At 50.1% G+C, this 20,970-nt stretch overlaps 1 protein-coding gene across 1 annotated transcript in view; it reads right to left on the bottom strand.

The window, feature by feature from the left end:
* LOC136404364 (phospholipid-transporting ATPase ABCA3-like) overlaps positions 1–20,970 on the bottom strand; it is a 152,484-nt gene that overhangs the window by 3,784 nt on the left and 127,730 nt on the right. The window contains exons 22-28 of the mRNA XM_066383682.1: positions 19,276–19,495; positions 15,142–15,306; positions 8,337–8,524; positions 3,713–3,838; positions 3,279–3,473; positions 1,132–1,319; positions 430–600 (exon numbers count right to left, since the gene is read on the bottom strand). Coding sequence (XP_066239779.1) covers positions 430–600; positions 1,132–1,319; positions 3,279–3,473; positions 3,713–3,838; positions 8,337–8,524; positions 15,142–15,306; positions 19,276–19,495 — 1,253 coding nt within the window. The remainder of the gene's footprint in view (positions 1–429; positions 601–1,131; positions 1,320–3,278; positions 3,474–3,712; positions 3,839–8,336; positions 8,525–15,141; positions 15,307–19,275; positions 19,496–20,970) is intronic.

Genomic DNA, 20,970 nt, shown 5'->3' on the forward strand with positions numbered 1-20,970 from the left:
TGGAGCCTCGGCTGCGGGACGGGAAGAGAGAGAGAGGAAAGAGAGGAGGAGGGGTGGAGAAGCAGATGGGTGCTTCTCCTGTGTGCCCTGGCCAGGAATCGAACTCGGGACTTCCATACACTAGGCCGACACTCTACCGCTGAGCCAACCGGCCAGGGCTGGGAAGGGGAGATTTTAAAATTCAAAGCAATTGTTTCCTAAATCCACAATGACAGGAAGGATTCCCTTACATTTTATCTTCTCTTGATTGTCCATCCCGGATCTCAGTTTGGGACACCTGGCTTTTAGCTGAGAATCGGCCTCTACCCACAGTACCTCCCAGGTAGCTCATATATTTACTTAGCTCGGGTCCACTGACATATGCTGGGCTCGGGTGAGTTCCCTCCTGACCTTTCCTGACTCTCAACCAAACCTCCCAGTGGGACACACCTGTGGGAACTGATGATGACGGCTTTGCCTGTCTGACACATCCACCTCACGATGTCCCAGAGCTGGTGCCGGTCACCCGCGTCCATGCCGGTGGTCGGCTCATCCAGCAAGACAACCGAAGGCTTTCCCATCAAGGCAATAACCGTATTCAGTTTACGTTTGTCTTCTTTACTGTAACCTCAAAAAAAGAGCAAGTGAAAGGGGAAGAAGAAGGAGAAGGAGGAGGAGGAGGAGGAGGAGGAGGAGAAAAAGAAGAAAAGTGGGGGGCACACGTCATTAATTCACAGGACAGAATGAGCCCCTCCCCCCAGAATGCCGAGTGAACGGGACTCTCAAAGCAGCAGACCCGAGTGTGCATGTCCACGGCAACTCATGCTCATGGAAACGATAGATACTTTGTGGTAATTTATTTCAGCATCATTATCGGGGAAATGTTTGTTTTGGAGAGATAAGAGCCAGAGGGAGACGGGGATGAAGGTGCTCTTTTCAGAGGCAGAGACTCTATAGCTCCTGTCTGCACAGGGTCGCTTCCTCCGAGTGGGATCTTGCCTTATCTCTGACGGGGGAACACTGCCAGGACCCGGGACTCTCGCAGTGGCCGCTCTGAGACAGAGCGGGCTGAGGCTGAGCTCGCAGGCTCGCCTCCTGAAGGGCAGACACGCAGGCAGCCCGATGAGTCGCTGCGACAGCAGGATAGCTCACCGGTATGTGTGGACGACCTTGTCGGCCTGGGTTTCCAGGTGCATTGAGTACAGGAAGGTGTCTACATAGTTGCAGATGTTCGGCTCCGGCACCCCCTGCAGCCTGGCGTACATGACCAGCAGTTCCCGGCCGGTCATGTGGTTCAGCAAGGGGTTCACTTGAGGACAATAGCCAATTCTTGACCTGACCTGAATCCAGACGGCAATCGTCACTGACACACAGAACAAACTAAGGGTTGCCACAGGGGAAGGGAGGTTGGGGGAAACGGGGTGAAAAAGTTCACGGGATCCAGAAATACAAATTGGCAGTTACAAAGTAGTCACCGCGGGGGGGGGGGGGGGGGGCTGTAAAGCGCAGCGCAGGGAATGTAGTAAAAAACATTGTAACAACAATGTATAGCACCAAGTGGATACTAGACATATTGGGGAGGGGAGACACATTTTGTTAAAGATATGATTGTCTAAACAACTAGGCAGTGCATCTGAAACTAAAATAAAATGTTACTGAATGTAAACTGTAAATAAAAAAAATAAAGTTTTAATTAATAACCAACAAAAAAGCGTGCCAATGAGAGCAAATCTAAAAAACAAACAAACAAACAAAGAAGGAGGAAATTCTGCCATCTACATCAAACAGGGAAAAACTTGGGAGAAATAAGCCAGACAGGAAAAGAAAAAACGAAACAAAACCCTGCATGATCTCAGGGTTACGAGGAAGAGAGGAGAATCCAATGCATGCGAGCAGAGTTGAACGCTGGTTAACAAGAGCCGGGAGGTGGAGGAGGTGGGGGGCTCGGGCGGGGGGGGGGGGGGTGGGGGCGCACGGTGGCAGACCCCCAGCCTGGAGCGCTCACGCGCAGCATGACGATGGTCATTGCTAAGACTGCTGGACAGGGGGACTTTGCAGACGGAGCAGACTTCGGGTGCTCTTATGACAAGAACAATGACAGCACCTGTTGATTGGCTTGATTATGGTCATCAGCTCACACTGGACACGCACACAAATCATCGTGTTGCACACCTTAAGTACATACACGTTTCATTTAAAAAGTTATGCAACCCTACTAATAATAAGAGAAAAATGGAAACTCTACCGGAATTAAAAAACAAACAGTCAACAAGCTGACCAGGCTGCCAAAAATCCAGAACTCTGATCAGCAACCGGCTCTGTTGCGGTTGGTAGGGAAACACGCATGCTCAGACGTGCAGTGCAAATCGAGGCGCTCACAGGTGGAGAGCGGTTTGCCAAGGTCCAGAGACGGAGTGCCGCAGACCGCCTCTTGTGCAGTCACGTGGGAGACAGATCTTTCTAGCTGATTGTGTTTACGTGAAAAACTGCGGCGTGATAAAAGTGGTTGTGTGTATGTGTGTGTGTGTGTGCGTGCGTGCGTGTGTGCGCGGGTTTTGGAGAGAACGAGGCAAAGGTGGTGGGAGAGGGAACGAGCCCTATTGCTCGCTCTTTTAAACTTCTTTTCATTGTTTTATTTTTTTCCTGACATAAATATTCTCTAATTGCTATAAATTACAACCCTGTCCTTGCTTTCCACTTAAACTCTTGGTGTCATTCTTTCTTCTTCTTCTTTGACAGTTGCCTTTCCTCTGTGTCTGGGCCTTGCCCCCCCCCCCCCGCCCCCCCCTCAACTTATTTCTCATCCTTACAGTATTCAGGTTCCAGTGGGAACTATTCTGCTTATGTTGCCTGACAGCTTTGTATCTATTATCTATCTATCTATCTATCTATCTATCTATCTATCTATCTATCATCCATCTATCATCTATCCATCCATCCATCCATCCATCTATCAATCATCCATCTATCTATCCATCTATCCATCCATCCATCCATCCATCAATCATCCATCTATCTATCCATCCATCCATCTATCTATCAATCATCTATCTATCATCCATCTATCATCCATCTATCATCTATCTATCCATCCATCCATCCATCCATCCATCCATCATCCATCTATCATCTATCTATCTATCTATCTATCTATCTATCATCCATCTATCATCCATCCATCCATCCATCCATCATCTTTTATATCTGAATGCTTTCAGCTTCCATTCCGTGTCCTCCACCCACTTGCTCAGTTACCTCCTTCACTGGGGAACCAGCTCAGTGATGAGGGCCACACACACCTTTCTGATATTCTCAGCGATGCTAATGCCGTCAATGAACACAACTCCAGAAGTTGAGGTCTCTTCTCCAGTCAACATTTTGAACATGGTGGTTTTTCCGGCTCCGTTTAATCCAAGCAATCCAAAGCATTCAGACTTTTGGACAACAAGGGAGATATTTCTTACAGCCTTTACAACTGGACACTTATAATAAATCTGGAAACGTTAAAAAAAATCAGCAGGTACTGATGCACTGACTGTGGGGCAAGTACAACTCTAACCTCAGACCCCTGTGGACAGCTGAGAGCCACTGCCCCTTCGGCCCTCGTATTTCACCAGACTGTACATGGATCCCACAGAAGTCCCCTGCAGCAGGGACACGGCCCATACATCCTGGGCAGGGGATAAAGCTCAGGACCACGCTGTCACCGCGCGCCTTTACCGCACGACTTTACCTTCGTGAGCTGTTTGAGGAGCAGCGGGTTGTTCTTCAACCTCGGAGTCTGCGCCAGGATCCGCTTCCTTTCGCTCTCCACATTTTCATCGGTATAGTTCTTCTTTACCTGGACGGAAACTTTGCCCTGTGTATTCAAAGGAAGGGTCACAGATGTGAGCACGCTTTTAGATATCTTCTAGAGAGGAAGCTGACCTGAGGGAGTCATTTTGAAGATGTCAGAAAACATTGGACTCATTTTCTCAGCAGCCTTTCTACTGATTCCCTGAACTCTTTATGAATAACTTTATTCTTGACTTGCTTTCTTTCGGGAACTGTGTGAAAGAACAAGTTTTTCTACAACTAGGCATAAGCAGCATATTCTCGCCAGTAATATGGACATGTCGTGGGAAACAAAAGCCTCATTGATACTATTATGGTCTAGCACGTTTTGTTATAATTAAAATATGTTCAAGAGACCATGGGAGGCAAGAGAGAAGAACGAACTTTTTGTTTTTTTTTTTTTTTTTGAGGGAAGGCCTCTCTATAGGGGAAGGCTAAGCAGAACATGAAGAATGAAGACATATATATATATATATATATTTAATTTTTTAAATTTTTTATTTTTCCAAAGTGAGAAGTGGGAGGCAGAGAGACAGACTCCCACATGTGCCCGACTGGGATCCACCCGGCATGCCCATCAGGGGGTGATGCTCTGCCCATCTGGGTCGTCACTTTGTTACAACTGGAGCCATTCTAGCACCTGAGGTGGAGGCCATGGAGCCATCCTCAGTACCCGGGCCAACTTTGCTCCAATGGAGCCTTGAGAGAGGAAGAGAGAGACAGAGAGGAAGGAGAGGGGGGAGGGGTGGAGAAGCAGATGGGTGCTTCTCCTGTGTGCCCTGGCTGGGAATTGAACCTGGGACTTCCACACCAGGCCAACGCTCTACCACTCAGCCAACTGGCCAGGACCTAAGATATATATATATATTTTTACAGAGACAGAGAGAGAGTCAGAGAGAGGGATAGACAGGGACAGACAGACAGGATCGGATAGATGAGAAGCATCAATCATTAGTTTTTCGTTGCGCATTGTGGCATCTCAGTTGTTCATTGATTGCTTTCTCATATGTGCCTTGACTGCAGGCCTTCAGCAGACCGAGTAACCCCTTGCTTGAGCCAGTGACCTTGGGGTCTCGAACCTGGGTCCTCCGCATCCCAGTTCAATGCTCCCTTCACTGCGCCACTGCCCGGTCAGGCTAAGACATGTTTTTTTTATCAGTTAAATTTATTGAATGACATGGGTTCACCAAATCATACAGGTCTCAAGGGCACGACTGAAAGACACCATCTCCACAGGGCATGGTGCGCCCTCCACCCCAAGCAAGGCCTCTTCCTGTCCCCGTCTCCCTGCTCTGCCCTGTCCCCTCCTCCACCTGCCCCCCCCCCCCGGCCATCACTACACTGTTGACTGTGTCTATGAAATACGCACGCGCGTATGTGTGCACATGTATTTTTGGGGGGCTAATTCCTGCACCCGTTTTCATCCAGGCCACTCACCCGCCCCCCCCAGGCAGCTGTCAGTCTGTCCCCCATGACCCTGCCTCTGCTTCTATTTTGTCAGCTCAGTGTGTTTGTTAGATTCCTCACCTAAGTGAGATCACGGGGTACTTGTCTCTGCCTGCCTGGCTCAGGTCACTCAGCACAAGGCCCTCCAGGTCCCCCCGTGCTGTCCAGTGGGTCAGGTTTCCTTCTTCCTTTATGGCCGGCTGGGGGGAGTCCCACCCTGTGACTGCACCACAGCAAGGGTTTACTGAGAAAATGGATGCCGGGCGGGGAGAAGAGGCCCCCGTTCGCCGTGGAAACCGAGTGAAAGAGGTAGGGTGGCACAGCCTGGCACGCCATGTGAGCAGCCCTTGGTGCTGTTTGATAAAAGTTTGATTTGAATCACCTATTTTTATATCGAGCACTCGTTTAACCGTATTGCTGAAGGAGAAGTGGGCCAGAGAATAAAATCAGCCCAGTAAACATGACAATCAAAAGAATGAGAAGTGCTTTAACAACTTTTATTTCTGCCAATTTTCAAAGTTTATTGCATCAGAGTGGTAAAAATGAACATCCTTGCTCGGCTGGTGGTGGGTGGGTGGTGGTGGGTGATGGGTGGTAGGTGGTGGTGGTGGGTGGTGGTGGGTGATGGGTGGTAGGTGGTGGTGGTGGGTGGTAGGTGGTGGTGGATGGTGGCGGGTGATGGGTAGTGGGTGGTGGTGGGTGATGGGTGGTAGGTGGTGGTGATGGGTGGTGATGGGTGATGGGTGGTGGTGGGTGATGGATGGTGGTGGTGGTGGTGGGTGATGGGTGGTGGTGGTGGTGGGTGATGGGTGGTAGGTGGTGGTGATAGGTGGTGGGTGGTGGTGGTGGGTGGGTGATGGGTGGTGGTGGTGGGTGGTAGGTGGTGGTGATGGGTGGTGATGGGTGGTGGTGGTGGGTGGTGGTGGTGGTGGGTGATGGGTGGTAGGTGGTGGTGATGGGTGGTGATGGGTGGTGGGTGATGGGTGGTGGTGGTGATGGGTGGTAGGTGGTGGTGGTAGGTGGTGGTGGTGGGTGGTGGTGATGGGTGGTGGGTGGTGGTAATGGGTGGTAGGTGGTGGTGGGTGGTGGGTGATGGGTGGTGGTGGTGATGGGTGGTAGGTGGTGGTGGTAGGTGGTGGTGGTGGGTGGTGGTGATGGGTGGTGGGTGGTGGTAATGGGTGGTAGGTGGTGGTGGGTGGGTGGGTGGTGGGTGGTGGTGGTGGTGGGTGATGGGTGGTAGGAGGTGGTGGTGGGTGGTGGTGATGGGTGGTGGGTGATGGGTGGTGGTGGTGGGTGATGGGTGGTAGGTGGTGGTGGTGGGTGGTGGTGGTGATGGGTGGTGATGGGTGGTGGGTGGTGGGTGATGGGTGGTGGGTGGTGGTGGTGGGTGGTGGTGATGGGTGGTGATGGGTGGTGGGTGGTGGGTGATGGGTGGTGGGTGGTGGGTGGTGGTGGGTGATGGGTGGTGGGTGGTGGTGATGGGTGGTAGGTGGTGGTGGTGGGTGGTGGTGATGGGTGGTGGTGGGGTGGACATTAGGCTTTACATAGAAGCAGTTGCCACTGAGCAGGTTGCAATGTTTCTCAGTTTTAGTTCGAAGACAGGTTTTATTGTAAATGGGTGTGAACTGTTGATAGAAACATGGTTTTTCTTCTTTGAATTATTAATAACTGGATAATATTATCAAAAATTAAACTAGTGCTTTTTTTTAAATTTTATTTTATTTTTTATTTTTATTTTTTTAAAGATTTTATTTATTCATTATAGAGAGGGGAGAAGGGGGAGGAGCAAGAAGCATCAACTCCCACATGTGCCTTGTCCAGGCAAGCCCAGGGTTTTGAACTGGCGACCTCAGCGTTTCCAGGTTGACACTTTATCCACTGTGCCACCACAGGTCAGGCCTAGTGCTTTTTTTTTTACATTGATGGAATAAACCCCACTTGTTTATGGTATATTATTCTTTTTGTATATTCCTGGATTTTATCTGTCTGTGGATACTCTGTTTGTGTTTCTGTGTTCATAAGGGATACTGAGTTCTTGTATTTTTTCTTCTGTATGAGAACAGTGATGGCTTCATAGAGACAGTTGGAAAATGCTCCCAGATCTTTCTCATTCTGGAAGAAATTAGGTAGAACTGATGCTGTTTCTTTTTTAAAATTTTATTTTTCAGTTACAGTTAGATTCAATATTATTTTGTAGACGTTTTAGCTGTGCAGCACAGTGGCTAGATAGTTATCAAGTGTATGAAGTGACCCTCCTCATAAACCTAGTCCCCGCCGGGCACCATGCATGGTTATCATAGGATTATTGACTGTATCCCCCGTGCTGTATACACAGAATTGATGCTATTTAAAAAAAAAATTTGTAAAGCCCTGGCCGGTTGGCTCAGTGGTAGAGCGTCGGCCTGGCGTGTGGAAGTCCCAGGTTCAATTCCCGGCCAGGGCACACAGGAGAAGCGCCCATCTGCTTCTCCACCCCTCCCCCTCTCCTTCCTCTCTGTCTCTCTCTTCTCCTCCCGCAGCCAAGGCTCCATTGGAGCAAAGTTGGCCGGGCACTGAGGACAGCTCTTTGGCCTCTGCCTCAGGCGCTAGAATGGCTCTGGTTGCAACAGAGCAACGCCCCAGATGGGCAGAGCATCGCCCCCTCGTGGGCGTGCCGGGTGGATCCCGGTTGGTCGCATGCGGGAGTCTGTCTGACTGCCTCCCCGTTTCCAGCTTCAGAAAAACACCAAAAAAACAAACAAACAAACAAAAAAAAACGTAGACTTTATCAGTGAAATTATCTAGGCACGGCATTTTTCTTTTGGAGGTTTTAAACCATGCACAAAATGTCTTTAATGGAAATAGGACGTTTTGGGTCTTTATTCTGGTCACTTGCGTCTTTCTAAAAAAGTCTGCTTTATTTCACCTAAGGTGCCAAATTTATAGGCATAGAGTGGCTTTTACTCTTTGTGGGATCTGCAGTGATGTAATTAAATGATACTTTATAATGTAATAGAGGTAGAAATATGCAACTTCATACTTTGGCCTTACATTGAGCTTTATTTGAGTTGTATCAAAAGTCCATGTTAGTTACTCACCTTCTTGCATTTCCTGAATAAGTTGTACACTTTAGACACAACTTTATGAAGGACACAGTTTCTCAGTCTCCACGAGGTGGTCTCCAGACAGAAAAGCAGGAGGAGATAAAGTGAGCCCTGGACAGACAATGCAATCAAAAACTTTGCAATCCCATCCTCTCCAAAACTATAGACAGTGTCCTCCATAACTGAAAATAATAAGAGACAGCTTACTTTAAAATCCTATGCACAGTCTAAGATGACACCAAAGGTTAAGAAATACAGCATTTTACATGAGATTTAGAGAAGCACGAAATATGGATACTAAATAATTGTCTTCATGTTTCATTTGTCTCTCTTTGACCTTCCCTGATATTTATAGTTTAAAAGATTTCTTGCCAATACTTTTCCTTTACTTTTTACCAGTTTTGATAAGAGACCACCTTACTACATGCTCAAGAAATTTCAAAGGCTGAATGTGAGTAGAATGTGTGGTGATGAAATACAGCTAACCAAATAAAGGTATTTATGGCACATCCAATCATTAATATAGGCCACTCAAGATATCCTTACGTTCTTGTTTAAATACTTTTTTCCATTTAAGTATATACTCAGGAACAAAGCTGTTGGGCCACAGGGTAATTCCATGTTTAGCTTTTTGAGGAACCACCAAACTTTTCTGCAGCAGGTGTAACATTTTATATTCCTACTAGCAACAGATGAAGATAGCAATTTCTCCATATTCCCTCCCCCCCCCTTTTTTCTACAGAGACAGAGAGAGAGAGAGAGAGAGAGAGGGATAGATAGGGACAGACAGACAGGAAGAGAGAGAGATGAGAAGCATCAATCATCAGTTTTTCTTTGCAAGACCTTAGTTGTTCATTGATTGCTTTCTCATATGTGCCTTGACCGTGGGCCTTCAGCAGACCGAGTGACCCCTTGCTCGAGCCAGCGACCTTGGGTCCAAGCTGTGAGCTTTGCTCAAACCAGATGAACCCGTGCTTAAACTGGCGACCTCGGGGTCTTGAACCTGGGTCCTCAGCATCCCAGTCCGATGCTCTATCCACTGCGCCACCACCTGGTCAGGCATCTCCACTTTTGATTATTGTCATCTCAGTGTGTGCGAAACGACAGCTCATCATGCCTTCTTTGAGTGAATACATTTGACATGTAAGTTGTGTCAGTTTAAGATATAAGCAAGTTACTTTGATACATTTATATATTGTAATGATTGCTGATGTAGCAATATTGATCACATTGCATCATTACAGGATAATATTATTGTCTATGTTCAACATACACTGTCATGCATCACTAATGACAGAGATGTGCATGTTTAGAGCAGAACGTCATCTGGCCATTTTGTCCTTGTGTGAAGGTCACAGAGTGCATGAACGTAGATGGTGCAGCCAGCCTGCTACAGACCCAGGCTGCACGGCGTGGCTTGTTGCTCCCAGGCTGCAGAGGTGCACAGCGTGTGAGTGTATGCATGCTGTAGGTGACTGTGATGTAATGGCGCACCTCCACGGGGCCCTTCTGCTGGACAGAGTTTGCAGGACTAGCAAGAGCTCTGAGTGGTCAGTGAGGGAGCGAGGCGTACGTGTGGGTGTACAGCACACTGCTGGGCACTGCTGCACACTTCATACAGGCTGTGTGCTGAGGCTCTGAGTGGTCAGTGAGGGAGCGAGGCGTACGTGTGGGTGTGGAGCACACTGCTGGGCACTGCTGCACACTTCATACAGGCTGTGTGCTGAGGCTCTGAGTGGTCAGTGAGGGAGCGAGGTGTACGTGTGGGTGTGGAGCACACTGCTGGGCACTGCTGCACACTTCATACAGGCTGTGTGCTGAGGCTCTGAGTGGTCAGTGAGGGAGCGAGGCGTACATGTGGGTGTGGAGCACACTGCTGGGCACTGCTGCACACTTCATACAGGCTGTGTGCTGAGGCTCTGAGTGGTCAGTGAGGGAGCGAGGCGTACATGTGGGTGTACAGCACACTGCTGGGCACTGCTGCACACTTCATACAGGCTGTGTGCTGAGGCTCTGAGTGGTCAGTGAGGGAGCGAGGCGTACATGTGGGTGTGGAGCACACTGCTGCACACTTCATACAGGCTGTGTGCTGAGGCTCTGAGTGGTCAGTGAGGGAGCGAGGCGTACGTGTGGGTGTGGAGCACACTGCTGGGCACTGCTGCACACTTCATACAGGCTGTGTGCTGAGGCTCTGAGTGGTCAGTGAGGGAGCGAGGTGTACGTGTGGGTGTGGAGCACACTGCTGGGCACTGCTGCACACTTCATACAGGCTGTGTGCTGAGGCTCTGAGTGGTCAGTGAGGGAGCGAGGCGTACATGTGGGTGTACAGCACACTGCTGGGCACTGCTGCACACTTCATACAGGCTGTGTGCTGAGGCTCTGAGTGGTCAGTGAGGGAGCGAGGCGTACATGTGGGTGTGGAGCACACTGCTGGGCACTGCTGCACACTTCATACAGGCTGTGTGCTGAGGCTCTGAGTGGTCAGTGAGGGAGCGAGGCGTACATGTGGGTGTACAGCACACTGCTGGGCACTGCTGCACACTTCATACAGGCTGTGTGCTGAGGCTCTGAGTGGTCAGTGAGGGAGCGAGGCATACGTGTGGGTGTGGAGCACACTGCTGGGCACTCTGCACACTTCATACAGGCTGTGTGCTGAGGCTCTGAGTGGTCAGTGAGGGAGCGAGGCGTACATGTGGATGTACAGCACACTGCTGGGCACTCTGCACACTTCATACAGGCTGTGTGCTGAGGCTCTGAGTGGTCAGTGAGGGAGCGAGGCGTACATGTGGGTGTGGAGCACACTGCTGGGCACTGCTGCACACTTCATACAGGCTGTGTGCTGAGGCTCTGAGTGGTCAGTGAGGGAGCGAGGCGTACATGTGGGTGTGGAGCACACTGCTGGACACTTCATACAGGCTGTGTGCTGAGGCTCTGAGTGGTCAGTGAGGGAGCGAGGCGTACGTGTGGGTGTGGAGCACACTGCTGGACACTTCATACAGGCTGTGTGCTGAGGCTCTGAGTGGTCAGTGAGGGAGCGAGGCGTACATGTGGGTGTGGAGCACACTGCTGGACACTTCACACAGACTGTGTGCTGAGGCTCTGAGTGGTCAGTGAGGGAGCGAGGCGTACGTGTGGGTGTGGAGCACACTGCTGGGCACTGCTGCACACTTCATACAGGCTGTGTGCTGAGGCTCTGCTAAACCCACAAAAACATTTTCTTTAACAGTGAGTTAACCTTAGCTTACTGGACCTTTATTCATTTAAACTTGAAAGATTTAAAACTTTTTGGCTCTTTTGTGATAACATTTAGTTTAACATTCCTGTATAAACACATTGTACAGCTGTACAAAAATATTAACTGTTTGTGTCCTCGTTCTATAAGCTATTTTTTGTTTAACCTTTAAAAATTTTACAAAATTAATATACAAAAGTCCATTGCCTTTCTATATGCCAACAACGAAACATTAGAAAACGAACTCAAAAAAATAATCCCCTTCGCGATTGCAACAAAAACAACAAAAATACCTAGGAATAAACATAACAAAGAATGTAGAGGACCTATATAACAAAAACTACAAAGCATTGTTAAGGGAAATTGAAAAGATACAATGAAATGGAAAAATATTCCTTGTTCTTGGATGGGAAGAATAAAAATAATCAAAATGACCATATTACCCAAAGCAATATACAAATTTAATGCAATTCTCATCAAAATTCCAATGACATTTTTTAAAGAAATGGAACAAAAAACATCAGATTTATATAGAACTATAAAAAACCCCGAATAGCCAAAGCAATCCTAATGAAAAAGAATGAAGCTGGGGGCATTACAATACCTGACTTCAACTTATATTATAGGGCCACGATAATCAAAACAGCATGGTATTGGCAGAAAAATAGACACTCAGACCAATGGAACAGAATAGAAAGTCCAGAAATAAATCACATATATATGGTTAAATAATTTTCGATAAAGGGGCCAACAACACACAATGGAAAAAGGAAGGCCTCTTCAACAAATGGTGCTGGGAAAACTGGAAAGCCACATGCAAAGGAATGAAACTTGACTACAGCTTGTCCCTGTGTACTAAAATTAATTCAAAATGGATCAAAAACCTAAATATAAGACCTGAAACAATAGAGTACATAGAAGAAAACATAAGTACTAAACTCATGGACCTGGGTTTTAAAAAGCATTTTATGAATTTGACTCCAAAGGCAAGGGAAGTGAAGACAAAGATAAATGAATGGGACTACATCAGACTAAGAAGTTTTTGCTCAGCAAGAGAAACTGATATCAAAATAAACAGACAGCCAACTAAATGGGAGATGATATTTTCAAACAACAGCTCAGATAAGGGCCTAATATCCAAAATATACAAAGAACTCGTAAAACTCAACAACAAACAAACAAACAGTCCAATAAAAAAGTGGGAAGAGGACATGAACAGACACTTCTCCCAGGAAGAAATACAAATGGCCAACAGATATATGAAAAGATGCTCATCTTCATTAGTTATTAGAGAAATGTAAATCAAAACTACAATGAGATACCACCTCACACCTGTTAGATTAGCTATTATTAACAAGACAGGTAATAACAAATGTTGGAGAGGCTGTGGAGAAAAAGGAACCCTCATCCACTGTTGGTGGGAATGTAAAGTAGTACAACCATTATGGAAGAAAGTATAGTTGTTCCTCAAAAAACTGAAAATAGGCCTGACCTGTGGTGGTGCAGTGGATAAAGCATCGACCTGGAAATGCTGAGGTCGCCGGTTCGAAACCCTGGGCTTGCCTGGTCAAGGCACATATGGGAGTTGATGCTTCCAGCTCCTCCTCCCTTCTCTCTCTCTGTCTGTCTCTCCTCTCTCCCCCTCTCTCTCTCTCTCTCCCTTTCTCTATCCTCTCTAAAAAAAATGAATAAAATAAAAAAAACAACAAAAACCCCCCCTGAAAATAGAACTACCTTATGACCCAGTAATCCCTCTACTGGGTATATACCCCTAAAACTCAGAGACATTGATACATAAAGACACATGCAGCACAATGTTCATTGCAGCATTGTTCACAGTGGCCAAGACATGGAAACAACCCAAAAGCCCTTCAATAGAAGATTGGATAAAGAAGATGTGGCACATATACACTATGGAATACTACTCAGCCATAAGAAATGATGACATCGGATCATCTACAGCAAAATGGTTGGATCTTGATAACATTATACGAAGTGAAATAATAAATCAGAAAAAACTAAGAACTGTATGACTCCATACATAAGTGGGACATAAAAACGAGACTAAGAGACATGGACAAGAGTGTGGTGGTTACGGGGGGGAAGGGAGGAAAGGAGAGAGGAAGAGGGAGGGGGAAGGGGACAAAGAAAACTAGATAGAAGGTGACAGAGGACTATCTGACTTTGGTGATGGGTATGCAACGTAATTGAATGACAAGATAACCTGGAGATGTTTTCTTTGAACATATGTACCCTGATTTATTGATGTCACCCCATTAAAATTAATACAAATTTATAATTAAAAAAATTTTACTTTTTGGCCCTGGCCGGTTGGCTCAGTGGTAAAGCGTCGGCCTGGCGTGCAGGAGTCCCGGGTTCGATTCCTGGCCAAGGCACACAGGAGAAGCGCCCATCTGCTTCTCCACCCCTCCCCCTCTCCTTCCTCTCTGTCTCTCTCTTCCCCTCCCGCAGCCGAAGCTCCATTGGAGCAAAAGATGGCCCAGGCACTGAGGATGGCTCCATGGCCTCTGCCTCAGGCGCTAGAATGGCTCCTGTTGTAATGGAGCAACACCCCAGATGAGCAGAGCATCGCCCCCTGGTGGGCATGCCGGGTGGATCCTGGTCGGGCGCATGTGGGAGTCTGTCTGCTTCCCTGCTTCCAACTTCAGAAAAATACACACACACACACACACACACACACACACACACAAATTGACCCCTTGCTCAAGCCAGTGACCTTGGGCTCAAGCTGGTGAGCCTTGCTCAAACCAGATGAGCCCTTGCTCAAGTCTGTGACCTTGGGATTTCAAACCTGGGTCCTTCACATCCCAGTCCTACACTCTATCCACTGTGCCACCGCCTGGTCAGGCCATAATTTTTATTATTCAGAGATTTCAAGAAAATGTAATTTCCTTGACCTTAGTAATCATACTTTATCCTGCACTGGTTCAGTGAAATAAAAATGATATTCCTTTTCTGTAGCTGTCTTTAATTTTTTGGTTCTACAAATAAGTTACACACACACAGTAAATAGGTTTATTTATAAATTTTTGAATCACTCTGAAATATGAAAGCAGCCTAAAACACAGAAAATTTAGTAAAATGCTTTATTTTTTCCTGATTTTGATTTGCCTGTGAATTTGCCTTTTTAAAATTATTATTATTATTTTTTACCTTGAAGCTTAGTGGCCCAGGGAACTTGTTTAGTCTCCAGTTTAAGCAAGGAGTTCAGTTTTCTCGTTGGGAATACATGAAGTTGGGACAATGTTAACTCACTTGAAGGGTGCTGTGGAGGTCCACAACAATGTATGTACAGCTCTCTTCACAGGGCAGAGTGACTGCAGTAACATTCCAAGTCTGGTGCTGACGTCAGGAGGTTTATCTCGGATTTGGTTTTAAGGCTCCCCCTCCCCCCATCTGCGAAAGTATCTCTGGTAGAGAAAAGCACTGAAAACAGCCAGCCTGTCCACCGGAAGGATGTGTCCCTCACCTTCCACAGTCTACGCTTACACAGGGACCTCTGCAAGGAAGAGGGTGCCTGGGGACCCAGGAGCCCCGGGGACTTACGGTTTTCACTGCAGTCCTCAGAGATATTTTGAAATCCTCCCAAACACAGTTTCCTTACTTCATAGTAATCAAAGAATTTCATGAGACTCATTGCGAAGTTGTAACTAGGGAGCGACATTAGCAGACGATGTAGCAGGGTGCTGGCAGGGGTAGCACGTCCTCCGCCTGTGGTCGTTGGGTGGTGGGCACACAAGGCAGTATACAAGTGAGGTGGCACAGAACTGTACACGTGAGACTGCATAACCTTATTAACCAATGTCACCCAACAGGCTGAATGAAACATTTTGAAAAGATGACAGCGTAGCTTCCATTATAAGACAGCAGTGAAACTGCCATGACAGTACGCCTCCCAAGATGATTACACCTTTCTGAGAAAATCACCAACCTGGCAGGCGGTCCTCGAGAAAACATTCATCATTCTGTCACTAAAGCCTGTCCACCTTGACAGCCTGTAGGACAGACCTGTCACCTCCGGAGTTCCAGAGAAGGCCACTGACCATGAAGGGAGCTTGCAGGGCTGCAGGTTGCTCTGGGTGAGGGAGTGAGTGAGTGAGGGAGAGAGGGGTGAGTGAGGGAGGGAGAGAGGGAGAGAAGGAGTGAGGGGTGAGTGAGGGAGAGAGGGAGGGGTGAGTGAGTGAGTGAGTGAGTGAGGGAGAGAGGGAGGGAGAGAGGGAAGGAGAGAGGGAGAGAAGGAGTGAGGGGTGAGTGAGGGAGAGAGGGAGGGGTGAGTGAGGGAGTGAGGGGTGAGTGAGTGAGTGAGTGAGTGAGTGAAGGAGAGAGGGAGGGAGAGAGGGAGGGAGAGAGGGAGGGAGAGAGGGAGTGAGGGAGAGAGGGAGGGAGTGAGGGAGAGAGGGAGGGAGAGAGGGAGGGAGAGAGGGAGGGAGTGAGGGAGAGAGGGAGGGAGTGAGGGAGAGAGGGAGGGAGGGAGGGAGAGAGTGAGGGAGGGAGAGAGGGAGTGAGGGAGGGAGGGAGTGAGGGAGGGAGGGAGAGAGGGAGGGAGTGAGGGAGAGAGGGAGGGAGAGAGAGAGGGAGAGAGGGAGTGAGGGAGGGAGAGAGGGAGAGAGGGAGGGAGAGAGGGAGGGAGAGAGGGAGGGAGGGAGTGAGAGAGGGAGAGAGTGAGGGAGAGAGTGAGGGAGAGAGTGAGGGAGAGAGGGAGGGAGTGAGAGAGGGAGGGAGGGAGGGAGAGAGGGAGTGAGGGAGGGAGAGGGAGAGGGAGAGAGGGAGGGAGGGAGAGAGGGAGAGAGGGAGGGAGAGAGTGAGGGAGTGAGAGAGGGAGAGAGTGAGGGAGTGAGGGAGTGAGAGAGGGAGTGAGGGAGTGAGAGAGTGAGGGAGTGAGAGAGAGAGTGAGGGAGTGAGAGAGGGAGAGAGGGAGGGAGAGAGTGAGGGAGAGAGGGAGGGAGTGAGAGAGGGAGAGAGGGAGGGAGAGAGGGAGGGAGTGAGTGAGGGAGAGAGTGAGGGAGAGAGGGAGGGAGTGAGAGAGGGAGGGAGGGAGAGAGGGAGAGAGTGAGGGAGAGAGTGAGGGAGTGAGAGAGGGAGGGAGTGAGGGAGGGAGAGAGGGAGGGAGAGAGTGAGGGAGAGAGTGAGGGAGAGAGGGAGAGAGTGAGGGAGAGAGGGAGGGAGTGAGAGAGGGAGGGAGGGAGAGAGGGAGAGAGGGAGGGAGTGAGGGAGTGAGAGAGGGAGGGAGTGAGGGAGAGAGTGAGGGAGTGAGGGAGAGAGGGAGGGAGAGAGGGAGTGAGTGAGGGAGAGAGGGAGGGAGAGAGGGAGTGAGGGAGAGAGGGAGTGAGGGAGAGAGTGAGGGAGGGAGTGAGGGAGGGAGTGAGGGAGTGAGGGAGAGAGTGAGGGAGTGAGAGAGGGAGGGAGTGAGGGAGGGAGGGAGGGAGGGAGTGAGGGAGTGAGGGAGTGAGGGAGGGAGAGAGTGAGGGAGAGAGTGAGGGAGAGAGTGAGGGAGAGAGGGAGGGAGTGAGAGAGGGAGGGAGGGAGAGAGTGAGGGAGAGAGTGAGGGAGTGAGAGAGGGAGAGAGTGAGGGAGAGAGGGAGGGAGTGAGAGAGGGAGGGAGAGAGGGAGTGAGGGAGAGAGGGAGTGAGGGAGAGAGTGAGGGAGAGAGTGAGGGAGTGAGAGAGGGAGGGAGTGAGGGAGGGAGTGAGGGAGTGAGGGAGAGAGTGAGGGAGTGAGAGAGGGAGGGAGGGAGAGAGTGAGGGAGAGAGTGAGGGAGTGAGAGAGGGAGGGAGTGAGGGAGGGAGTGAGGGAGGGAGTGAGAGAGGGAGGGAGTGAGGGAGTGAGGGAGGGAGAGAGGGAGAAAAGGAGGGAGAGAGAGAGAGAGGGTTGAGTGAGCGAGAGGGCCTGGGACGTCCCTGAACACTGCTGTCGATGTGATAGTCACTGTCCCCTCCCCTGCTCTCCTCCAGGCGGCTCAGAAAGAAGAAACCTGAGTGGTCAGTCTGTCCCATGGAGAGGGTGTGGGCTCAGTGGACTGGAACAGGGGGCGGGACTGCCCAGGGGAGGCGAGGTCACCATGACAGTCAGGAGGGAGAGGACGGGGGTTCGAGGTCAGTGGGAAGTCAAGGCAGAGAAGGAAAGAAACTTTGGGGTTGTCATGGCCACGTGGCTCTTCCCCATTGGAGCAGTGGTGAAATTAAGAAACTGTGTGGTGTTTTTAATAAAAAGAGGGTGCTGAACACGGAGAGTCTAAGGAAGTGATGAATCAATATTATAACATTGGACATTTGTTTTTGTTCCTTTGATCCTGCCGGGCACAAAGAACCCTGGCACGGAACTGACAGACAACATACAGTGTCCTAGGCTTCAGGTCATTACAGCCTGAGAACATTTCCGAAGGACGGGACAGCGGGCTCCACACTGAGGACATTTCCTGGGATGGCGCTCAGTGCGTGCTGAGGTGGCTCCATGGATGTTTCCTCGTATGAGATCTTCTGTCCTCAACAGAGAGCCGCAGCGATGGACTGGCACGGCCATCAGCCAGCTCTGGGAGGCCGGGGCAGCCCCTGACGGTGTCGTGCTGGGGAGACAGGCTGACTGACTGGGAGGTCAGCTGAGCCCTCAGAACTGAGGCGTGAGGACTGAGAGGGGTCTGTTGCCAAGCCCCACGGACACTGCTTCCACCAGGAAAGAGAAGTTCTTCCTGAGTCACCAGCCTCCCATGTCCTACATCATCATCTTCTGGGCACCGGCTGTACCGTGGCTCGGACGGCACAGGCAGAGCGCTGGCAGTGTCTACAGACGGCACCCACGTGCTGGGGCCGTCCCAACGGCTCAGGGATGAGCAGGAGCGCATCGCTCCCGCCGGGCACTGAGCCACCTGTGCGGGCTCAGGTTGTCCCCTCCGCATCTTACAGAGAGGAGCACAGCACTGGGACACCGGGTGCTCGGCCGGCAGGCCAGGCGCCTCCTGCAGCGAGGGAAACGCCTACAGTCTGGAAGGTGGGTTCTGCCCTGTGGGCAGAGCCGAATTGGCGAATACAGCTTGAAGTTCAGGCTTATACAATGTTCTAACACCAGAAACATCCTGTTTGTGATCACCCCAGCACCAGCCTCTTCAGATTTTGTCATCAGAGAAGGAAGAGGGACGAGGAGAACCTCCTTCCTGGGATTCTGCAGGTCTGGTCTCGGAGGAAGGGAACCTGCTCTAATGAGGAGGGTGTGTCTGCTTCTATTTTCTCGTTTCTCTCTGAAAAGCCTTATCTCATCGGGAGGGCCAGGGTGATGTGCGGCCTGAACCAGGCAGCAGGCAGCCCACAGCACCCGGCGCCCCCCACCTGCCTGCTGGAGAGCGAGGCTGGGATTTTACAGCTGAAGGACCCCCGGGGGAGGGGTAACTCACAGAGGATCACAGTCTGCACTCGTGTCATGTGTGTCATGTCCTGTCGTCTGCTCTCTCTGGATTCTTTTCTCCCCCCATTTCCCCTTTCCCTCTCTCCGCCCACTTCTCTCTCTCACCTAATGCACTCCATCAATCTTGGCCGATGCCTCCCGAGCGCCCTTTCCCAGACTCCCGGGAAGGCCATGCTCCCCCCCCCCCGCCCCGTGTCCCCCTCCCCCCCGCCCCGTGTCCTCCCCCCACCCCCGGCCCTCCAGCACCCCTCATCCGCCCGTCGCGTCGCCGGGGCGCAGGCTCACCGTAGTACTGCAGGACGCTGAACAGGATGATGCTGAAGACCGTGGAGAGGTAGTGGAAGAGGGTGAGCTTGATGAAGGCGGCGGCGCTGCTGGCGAAGAGGAAGGTGCCCAGGTACGTGAGCGGGACCGCGGCCCAGCCGTACAGCACGAGGATGAGCAGCGTGTCCAGGGAGTGGAAGTCCTCCACCAGCGCCTCCAGCTTCCGGCACTTGAACACCCCCTGAGACGGACGGACGGACGGACGCAGAGGGTAAGGCCGGAGCGGGGCGGGGCGCGGCACAAGGACTCGAGCAGAGAGGTCCGAGGGGGCGGGCACCCCCATCCCCATTACGTGAGCGCCCAGAGCGGCTCATTGCAGATCGCGTTGCCCCTGAAACACCACTTTGTGCCCCTGCCATAAACATGGGCACCTAAGCCCTGTATTCTTTTTTTTTTTTTTTTTTTTTTTTTTTGCATTTTTCTGAAGCTGGAAACAGGGAGAGACAGTCAGACAGACTCCCGCATGCGCCCGACCAGGATCCACCCGGCACGCCCACCAGGGGGCGATGCTCTGCCCACCAGGGGGTGATGCTCTGCCCCTCCGGGGCATCGCTCTGCCAAGACCAGAGCCACTCTAGCGCCTGGGGCAGAGGCCAAGGAGCCATCCCCAGCGCCCGGGCCATCTTTGCTCCAATGGAGCCTTGGCTGCGGGAGGGGAAGAGAGAGACAGAGAGGAAGGTGCGGCGGAGGGGTGGAGAAGCAAATGGGCTCTTCTCCTATGTGCCCTGGCCGGGAATCGAACCCGAGTCCTCCGCACGCTAGGCCGACGCTCTACCGCTGAGCCAACCGGCCAGGGCAAGCCCTGTACTCTTACTGGTCACTGTCACCCTGTTCATTGAATCTTAAAGAAATAAGAAAAAATAGGTTTAGCTTGTGAATATAAGGACTATACTTCCATGTTCTGAGTTTTTTCCCGTTCAAAAGTATTCCTTTTTATTCCCTGCCCCCTCCAACTCCATGATTAAAGTCAAAGTAATTCTGTCTGTATTAAGCCCAACTCTGAATTTTCCCAGAAGAGAAATAAAGGGGAAAAAGCAAACGACCTAGGAAGTAGACTGTTTTCTGCAGATCTCCCCTGGGACCACACACACACACACACACACACACACGCACACATATGTGAATGATATATAGCACCACATTAGACAGCCTCCTGGGTCTATGCTCCACCCCCAACCTCCTCATCATATCTACCTCAGCAACTCAGGGGCTTCCTCATTCATTCATTCCTTTCTTATAAAAAATATTATTGATTTATTTTAGAGAAGAGAGAGACATAAAGTTCTTGTTCCACTTGTTTATCCATTCTTTGGTTGATTCTTGCATGTGCCTTGACCGGGGATTGAACCCACAACCTTGGCCTATGTGGGAGATACTCTTAACCAGCTGAGCTACCCGGCCAGGGCTCACTGATTTCTTAATTCCTTTGAGAATCAGGAAAAGAAGCATACATTTAGAGTAGACCAGATCAGGAAGAGAGAAAGCTCCAGAGTTGTTAAAGAACTACCCAGAAATATATGTGTTCATAAGTGATAGTTACAGTTTCTCTAAAGATAGCAAGGCTGCCCCTTTGTGAAGAATCACAGAGTTCTTTAGCAGGGTCACTAATAGAGGAAAAGAAAGATGATACATGAAGACACACACACTATCCTTAGA

The sequence above is a fragment of the Saccopteryx leptura genome, chromosome 4, assembly GCF_036850995.1.
Source record: "Saccopteryx leptura isolate mSacLep1 chromosome 4, mSacLep1_pri_phased_curated, whole genome shotgun sequence".
Classification (NCBI taxonomy): Eukaryota; Metazoa; Chordata; class Mammalia; order Chiroptera; family Emballonuridae; genus Saccopteryx; species Saccopteryx leptura.